Genomic DNA, 8,725 nt, shown 5'->3' on the forward strand with positions numbered 1-8,725 from the left:
GGCAGTAAATATAACTGAACCAACAAAAAAGATTCTTGGATGCTAAGAGAGGGCAGCTCTCCCAAATGCAATCACCTACGCTTGTATCTTTAAGACATGTTGCATTATGCAGATGCTGATGTGGGCAAAAGAATTCACGATGATATTGTTAGCCAGAGGTTGCCGGAAAAAAACGAGGTACTTGGCACTGTCTTGGCATGTATACCAAATGTGGTGCACTTGAGAAAGCACAGAAAGTGCTTGAGGAGCTTACTGTGCAGAGCGGCATCTCTTCGAATGCACTGACGAGCAGGGCTAGGAAGCTGTGGACTGTTTTCAGCAGATGTGAAGCGAGAGCTATCTCTAGACACAGTCGCCTACGTGTATCTTAAAGGCATGTGGCTCTTTGCAAGATGCTGATATGGACACAAAAATTCACGTTGATATTGTTACTCAGATGTTATTGAAAAGAGATGTCATGCTGACACTCCCTTGGTCGATGTGTATGCCAAATGTGGTGCACTTGAGAAAGCACAAATAGTGCTCGAGGAGCTTTTTGTTCGGAAGAGCATCTCTTGGAATGCAGTGGATGCGGGATACGCACAACAGGAGTAGGGCTAGAAAGCTCTACGCTATTTTCAGCAGATGCATAGTGAAGGCCTTTGTCCAGATGCAATCACCTACGCATACATCTTGAAGGCATGTGGCTCTGCGAAAGATGCTGATATGGGTACAAAAATTCACAATTTCTTTGTTCGTCATAGGCTTTTGAAAATAGAGGTCGTGGTTGGCACTCCTTTAGTCGATATGTATGTCAAATGTGGTACACTTCAGAAAGCATAAAAAGTGCTTGAGGAGCTTCTTGTCCGGAATGTCGTCTCTTGGAACGCACTGATTATGGGATATGTGCAACACGAGTAGAGACAGAAGCTATCTTGTTATTGAGCTGAGCCCCAGCAGCTATACAGCAGCAGGTGTTTGGTGTCAGGATTTGGGCCTCTTGGTGTCCTTGCATGCAGTTTGGAGGTGATTTGCTTTACAACCTCATTGGTGTTCCCAACTCGCCATTATAGAGCTTGAGGTCGGCGTGAGTTGTAATTCCTCATGGTCGATGGCTTGAGGTGATATGAGAAGAGGATTTTGAAGGTCATTTGTAGGTCTTTTGTGTGTTTGGTTTACATGTTCTCAAGCTGCAGGGGAGGCTAAGCTATGGAGGTGCCCCGCTTTCGCTTCTCCTTGTCATGTTTTTGGTGCCCGCCATTGAGGATCTGTTGATTCGAGTACCTTAAGTTTGCAAGTGGTGAGCAAATAAAGGTGCATAGATTATTGTCCTCGATTACATGCTTATCAGAATGAATGATATGATGGAAAAATTGCGGCTACAGGATCTTAAAGACCTGGATATGCATTATTGGGGGTTCCACAGTCTGAAGCAGGAGATGGAAGTGCTCGAGAATGTAGTCCTTGATGCGGAAACATAAATGTTTTTGTTCATTGGCACCTTGCCTGATCTTTTAGGTGTGGAAGCTGCATGCATGGAATTCTTAGATTTAAAGAGTATGCTCGCTTTTCTGAAGCAGGAGAGGAAGATGAGTGATGCAAAGCAATCAAATGTCCATGTGAGAGATGCGCATGATAGATCCACTCTGGGAGAGTTGGATTGCTGTGTGGATGATGAGGTACCGTCTTCCTTGAACAAGGATGCTGGTCCAATTTCAGATGATGAAGCTGACAATAATCAGCCCATGTACAATGTTTTTAATGAGGATATATGGTCAGAAGAAAATGCTCTCACTGTGGGTTGTGAAATTGAATGTTGTACAAAGTTTTCTGTCGAGAAATTATCTAAAAACCTGCTGCAGAATGAGAGGTATGTTGATGAGGATGACAATCCTGAATGGGGTTTTCTGGATGCTGTAGCAGACATCGATAATGACATACATGTTTGTGTCGATGAAGGTATGATGCATCTGGATTCTGGAATGCACACTAAGGCTGACAGTTTTACATGTCCTGCTGATTTTATTGATGAGGAGACGACAATAGGAGATTTTCTGGCTGCTTTGGAAGATCAGGATGATGGGCTAGAAGGTGCATGCGTCCAAAGTGAGGCTTTACAGGTGCCCAATGCAAGCATTGTTTCCGTTTATACTGAGCTAAAAGAAGCCAACTCCGATGCATGCAAGCAGTTTTGTTTTGGTGTTGATGGTCGTGGCTCTAGCTTTGATACCGAATGGGGTTTTGACGAGCCCACAATTGAAATGGACGCATGTATGACCCTCAAAGTTCAAAGGGCCAAAGCAAGGATAGAGTTCTTGAAGCTTCAGCAACGATATAGTAACGAATTGTATGAAACTTTGCAAACATGTGCCTTGTTGATGTTTTCTTACATTCTCAGCTCAGTCTTAGTCATGTCTGCATGGTTGAAGATCAGGAATGAATGTTTTTGCAAGTTACAAGGAGTAAAATGCGCATCAAGTGTACAAAATGGGCAGTATGAGTGCATGGAAACATTTCATGCAGAAGCAGTTAGCTGCAAATTCTGGGAGCTTGACATGAGGCGGTTGTTCTACTGTGGTTTATGGAGAGATGAATACCTTGAGCAACCGGTTTTGGCATTGGCTACACAGTATGGCATGCAATTGTTGCAACTACTATTCATTCGTGAAAGGCGTACAGACGGAGGCAAAAGAGGTAGATGCCTATGCCAAAGAAAAATGGCTGCTGGATTAGAGTGTTCTGGCAATTTGTGTGACAAACACACGAAGTAGTCTCTAGCTTGTCGATACGCAATGTACATTATGTACAGAAATACAAGTACTGTTTGGTTTTAGTCCGAAAGTCGAGTCATTTGCTACTGCTGAGCATGAATGCTCTAGCAGGCTAGGGGGGTTGCCAAGCTATGTGAGGCGTTTTTTGGGAAGTCTTTTTCAAGCTTTTCTTTCATAATTAGACATCGAAGGTAATGAGTGACAGTGCTTGATGGCTGCTCATTTTATTTTGGACTGGCTTCCATGAGGAAATGTTTTCATATAGACCTGATAATCAGAGTTGTCGAGTAATGATGGGTTTTTGACATCATGCATAAGCTTTTGTGCTTGCTGTCAATACTCTGAATGATGTTCCTTGAGGTTCTTCCTCTTCGAGTGTTGATCTCCTGGTTGCGAGAGTCCTCGCCTGGTGTGCTATCAAAGTTTGATGGTCATCTATGTATTTGCTTAGCTACAGGTTTCTTGTCGATAATGGATGTCATATTAGGTTTTTTGTTGGATAAATTGATGAGCCCAACTGTCTTTGAAACTCAAACCTAAATGGGTACATGAGTGATCGGCTAATGCTCAGGTAAAAAGAGTTTTGAACCTCAGCTTTGGTGAAAAGACGATGCCTTGACTTGGAAAAGGGAAGTATTTGGAAGTAGTATGGAAATGGCAAGCTGTGAAGGGGGGTTCGGAAAAAGAGGTGGGCGGGCTTCTCGCATGAGGCTGAGGATGTGTAATTGCTCAGGAGGAGCTTGCAAGTCTAGAAGCCAAAAGGAGGAACTTGAAAGTATTTTGAAAAAATCAATTTTTGGCAAGTGGGATCGTGGCAATCAAAAAAGGGGGCCGACCTGCGCGGGTGTGCGACAGGAGCAATCAAGCTGAGAGAGGGGTGGCTGATTTCAAATTAGAAGGGTGGATCTGCGGCAAGATTACAAGCTAGTGCATGCAGGAAAAAGGTTTGGGGCTGATCAGGTTGCCAAGCTACAGGAGGGTATTGGTCTCCAAGCAAGTGAGGTCGCCATGCTCAATTGAGGAGTCATTTAAATTGAAAGGGGCAACTGCGCTAACAACCAAGTGAAGAGAGGGCAACAGGAGTTGAGAGGAGGTGTGCTAGAGAGGGCTGCAGGGACCAGATCGAGAAGGGTTGAGGCCACCAACTGAGAAGGGTTGAGGCCACCAACTGAGAAGGGAGGGCTCTGAATACAGGCGACCATGGAAGGCAGATCAGGAGGTGTAGCTCGCAGTTATGAGGGGGGTGAAGAGGCAGCCTAGTCAAGAGGGAGACAAGCTTCCAGCATGAACACATAGGGGGAAGCAGGTGGCCATGCTCAAGAATGACGGGCTGCTACAGTACGAAGACGCCGCCATCCTGCAGGTAGGGGGAGTTGCCATCGACTATAAGAAGAGGAAGCCATGGTCCCAGGCGGCTGGATATAGAGAGAAGAGCAGCAAAAGCAGGAGGCAAGTGAGGGGTGCTATATTCAGGAGGAGGTGAAGCCGTCGGCCAGTAGTCGGAGAGTGTGCCATCAGCTGGGAATAGAAAGAGTTGGAACTGGTTGGTAAAGGGAGCTTCCGTCCGTCCATACGATCAGGATGAAGGTGCAGCCCTAGCTGATCAGGAAGAAGAAAACGCCATCAAGTGCAGCTGGCAGCCAAGGTGAGAAGAGAGGAGAAGAGGACGCCTGTAGAAGGAAGGGCAACGCCTCATGTTGGGAGGACAAAGGGCGCCTTATGTGATGCATGCGTACTGATTCGTCCCTTTTCCTAGTTCAGACCTTTGGGGTTTATGGCAGGAACTATGTATGCGACATGTGGAGTTACTATGGCTGATTATGCATTTCTGGCGAGCCTATGAGCCACCTCTAGATATACGAGCTTGCTATCTTGTTATTGAGCTGAGCCCGAGCAGCTATACAGCCGCCGCAGGTGTTTGGTGTCAGGATTTGGGCCTCTTGGTGTCCTTGCATGCAGGTTGCAGGTGATTTGGTTTACAACCTCATTGGTGTTACCAACTCGCATTGTAGAGCTTGAGGTCGGCGTGAGCTGTAATTCCTCATGGATGATGGCTTGAGTTGATGTGAGAAGAGTATTTTGAAGGTCATTTGCAGGTATTTTGTGTGTTTGGTTTATATGTTCTCAAGCTGTAGGGGAGGCTAAGCTATAGAGGTGCCCCGCTTTTGCTTCTCCTTGTCATCGTGTTGCACAAAATGCGGCCTCCCAGCTGAAATCACTCAAATGCGGTGTTGGGAGGCAGAAATCACTCAAATGCGGTGTTCTTCAAAAAGCCCAAACACAAAGGCAGAGCCAGGAAGCACATTGCCTTGTTCTAAAATAGTGTGACCTTGAGAGCAAGATCATAGCTCGTTATTGGACAAACCAGAATTTGTTTAAATGTATCTTATGAATCATGCCGATCAAGAAAGAGGTTTGCAGGGTGTTTGGGCAAAATGTTGTGTAACTGCACAAAAAAACAGATATCAATGCATGCAAAGTGAGGGCATTTGTCCAGAGGAAATCACCTGCGCGTGCATATCTTGATTGCATCAAGCAAGGGCCTCTCTTGAGAAGGCATGTGGCTCTACGCAAGATGCTGATATGGGCATAAAAATTCACGCTGATATTGTTGGTAAGGGGTTGTTGAAAAAGATATCGTGCTTGACAATGCCTTGGTTGACATGTTTGCTAAATGTGGTACACTTCAGAGACCACCAGAACTTCTCGAAAAGCTTCCTATCCAGAGTGTCACACTCTTGGAACACACTCATTGCAGGATTTACCTCACACGGGGCAGGCCAGAAAGCTCTAGTCTGTATTCAACATATATCAAGTGATAGCTCTGGTTTGTTTTTAGCAGATGCGGAGTGACGGCCTCTCTCATGATTGAAAGATTTGCTCCGAAAGGGCAGCGCCAGAAAGCTCTAGGCTGTTTTCAGCAGATGCGAAGCAAAGAAATTTGGAGAAAGATGTCATGCTTGGCCGTATTTTGATCAATATGTATGTCAAATGGGGTGCCCCAAAGACTACGACTTTGTGTACGTTTGCATGTGAGCCTACGGACGAACACTACGGCAGATTCAACATCAATCGACATGTTTGCAAACGTCGCAGAATGGATGACGATAGTAGAACGCATATTGGTGGGAAGGTGGTGGAACAATGTAAGGAAGGTCTAGAAGCGGCTCCATCCAAGATTGTGTGTTGATCGACATGACCAATACCAAAGGTACACTTATATTCCGTATTTTCATTTCCTTTATGTGATCTCAAAAGTACTTGGATTAAATCATGTACACATTAAAGCAACACATTTACATCATTTTTATTCAAAAGATTGTAGATGAAGGTGACAAAGGCTGAAGAATTTTTGTGATGCCCAACAAAAGAACACATAGACAATACGCCACGGCAAGGCAACGTGGAATGATACATGTCTTCATAAAACATCGGTAATCTCTTCATAAAACACGGTTGTAGTATTTTTACAATAAGAAAGCCCCTCCAACACTGGAGGAGAAGCATAAGTCTCCCTTCAACATTGAAGGGGATAAAAGTGGCGGGGGAAAGGCACATTCCCTACGGTATTATTATAAATGTGGAGAACGGTGCCAACTCCACACCATACATGGTTTTTTTCTTTTTTTAATGGGCACAAGCATCGTAAATGCACGAAATGCATTTCATTTTGTTTTTATTATAATGTGGAATTGTTTACATTCATACATCTTTTCATGCAAAATCTCATTTGTGATGCGAGGTCATAGAGCTTTTGGCGAAAGCTTCGAGGAGAGATGCTATAGAGCCATCATCACGAGCTATGCCATACGGTAAAATCCACAACACTATCACTATATTACTTCTTACTATCTGCACAGTGAGTCAATCAAGGCAAACTAGTTCTTCTATACTTCAAATTACTAGGGAGGGGGTATTCCTTAAAAAGCTGATATTTCGCTCGAGATTTCTTGTGCCTACTTTTATAGAGTGAAATTCTCTCCAATCTGATTTTTTTTTATAAAATTAGTTTTGAAAATCTCCTTAAAACTCCTTAAAACTAAGATTTGGCAAATAAAACTTTATAAATTAAATCGGGAACTAAACCAAATATGTAGCTGCTATGTGGAAATTTCACTTTCCTTTATCTGATTGACAAAAGCCAAGGAACTTTTTTTCAAAAAGAACAAAATACATGTTAAAGAACTGTGTGTCTTTTTTTATTGTGACATGGATAACAACTGGGATGCCCAACATCATCTGCGTACAGTTACGTATTAACGAATTGTTTTCTTGTGGCTATGGGTGTAGGTGAGGCTACCTTCTTTGATAAAAGCATTCCGTTCTATGTTATTGTTGACTGGTGGATGTTCGCTTACCTTGAAGCAATATCACTCCAAAATCGGGGATGATTGCTTCCCATGTTTTACTTTGATATCTTTACTGCCTTGTACAAAATTTATTTTCAACTGCAAATAAATTATTGTACAAATCCATTGTATTTCCCTAGAACTATTGGTCTGTGAACTATAGTTTGTTTGCGTATATATTTAGGTATATATAATTAGAATTGCTACACACACACACACACACATCATGAAGATTGAGTGAAGGGGGCTCTCTCATGAAGATAGAGTGAAGGGGGCCTCTCTCCCCCCCTGTGTGTGTGTGTGTGTCTCTCTCTCTCTCTCTCTCTCTCTCTCTCTCTCTCTCTAACAGCTTGTTTGTTTACCCTTAAGATGTACAAACCCAAAAAACACTCTCCAAGAGGCATAACAGTTGAGGAGGATAACATAGCCTGAATGCGGTGCATGAATCGGGCACGGTGAAAGAAGCAACAATGAGAGTAGAAAGAGAAAAGCACGTTACAAATGTCTTAGCATAGCCATACACAATGTAAAATACATGCATAAGGGTTATTTTAAATTAAGTGTGTTTTACCAAAAGTAGAGCCCTTAGGAGTTTGTTCATAAATAGACTTTCCATTAGGGCCAAAAAGGACCCAAAAAGGGCCATGTAAGTAATTGATTAATTTGCTAAATAACGAAAGTTTGACTATCAAAATGGTTCCAAACTTGACCGTTTTGAGTTAGATTGAGGCTATTAAATGTGTACCCAATCCATTTTAACTATAACTAGATACATATCTTCATGTACAAAGGAAAAATCAATTTCATTGTTTTTCCTCCCGGATTAACCTTGAAATTTGTGTGCATTCAATCACCTTGGAAAAAATTGGACATTTCCAACTTTCAAACAACACTTTTACCTCCTTTCACTTTCTTATAGGCCATTGTGTGTGTGTGTGTGTGTGTGTGTGTGTGTGTGTGTGTGCCTTTCTCCTCTCTTCCTCAAAGATTTCTCTATGTTGAAAGATTTACCATTTCTACTTTGGCATTCATATTCAAAGCTCCATTAAACTTGTCCAAAGAGACTCTTATACGTTCCACTGTCTATTCCTTGCAAAGTACGATTCAACACATCTAGTTGCAAGTTTCATATGAATATAAAGCTCAAATTGGAGAATGTGACCACCAGAAGTCTCAAAGATACAAATGAAGCCAAAGGACCCCAAAGCAAGGGAAACAAACCTATGTGTTTGTGAACAAATGGTAGCTTGTACCAGGTAGACCTAAGAAATAAGAGAAATCCACCCTTTCAAGCCCCTCATGATTTGGTCAGTTTTGTTGGAGATGGGGCTAGAAAAATTTATTAGAATACTAGTTTAAGCTATATCTATCACAAGTTTACCATGGAAAATGCAGTTGTTTTTTTCAAAATAAACCACTTGTAAATGAAAGAAGCATTATAAATCTTGCTAAACAAAATAACCTCTAACACATTTGAGCAAAAAATTACAAGCTCATAAAGAAAGATAGGCAGGATTGAGAGCAAGAGTGAAACAATGTTAGCTCAAATTGTATTTAGATCTTGAGGCATGGAATCCAACAACATACGTAGACATCCTAAGTATCATTAATCTCTCAACAAGAAAA

At 42.5% G+C, this 8,725-nt stretch overlaps 1 protein-coding gene across 2 annotated transcripts; it reads left to right on the plus strand.

Annotated features, from left to right (window-relative positions):
* Positions 1–236: 236 nt before the first annotated feature.
* Positions 237–7,266, plus strand: LOC147430139 (uncharacterized). 2 transcript variants are annotated; one of them, XM_086494652.1, is made up of 5 exons: positions 237–2,326; positions 4,047–4,203; positions 4,304–4,395; positions 4,507–4,716; positions 6,500–6,566. In XM_086494652.1, exons 1-5 carry the CDS (start codon positions 1,461–1,463, stop codon positions 6,564–6,566), a joined length of 1,392 nt encoding a protein of 463 aa, XP_086350778.1. In that variant the 5' UTR covers positions 237–1,460. The 2 variants fall into 2 exon arrangements, 1 of the variants encoding a protein (XP_086350778.1); XR_015185770.1 differs by lacking the exons at positions 237–2,326; positions 4,047–4,203; positions 4,304–4,395; positions 4,507–4,716 and adding exons at positions 4,730–5,961; positions 6,069–6,184; positions 7,041–7,266 and having other exon boundaries at positions 6,500–6,562.
* Positions 7,267–8,725: the final 1,459 nt, after the last annotated feature.

The sequence above is a fragment of the Adiantum capillus-veneris genome, chromosome 22, assembly GCF_014529385.1.
Source record: "Adiantum capillus-veneris isolate H3 chromosome 22, ASM1452938v2, whole genome shotgun sequence".
Lineage (NCBI taxonomy): Eukaryota > Viridiplantae > Streptophyta > Polypodiopsida > Polypodiales > Pteridaceae > Adiantum > Adiantum capillus-veneris.

Excerpts from the sequence above, each read along its gene's own strand:
- LOC147430139 (XM_086494652.1), top strand. The coding sequence starts at position 1,461 with ATGTTTTTGTTCATTGGCACCTTGCCTGATCTTTTAGGTGTGGAAGCT. Across the intron at positions 4,204-4,303 it reads GCAGCAAAAGCAGGAGGCAA|GGAGCTTCCGTCCGTCCATA; the intron begins GTGAGGGGTGCT and ends TGGTTGGTAAAG. Across the intron at positions 4,396-4,506 it reads AAGTGCAGCTGGCAGCCAAG|TTCAGACCTTTGGGGTTTAT; the intron begins GTGAGAAGAGAG and ends CCCTTTTCCTAG.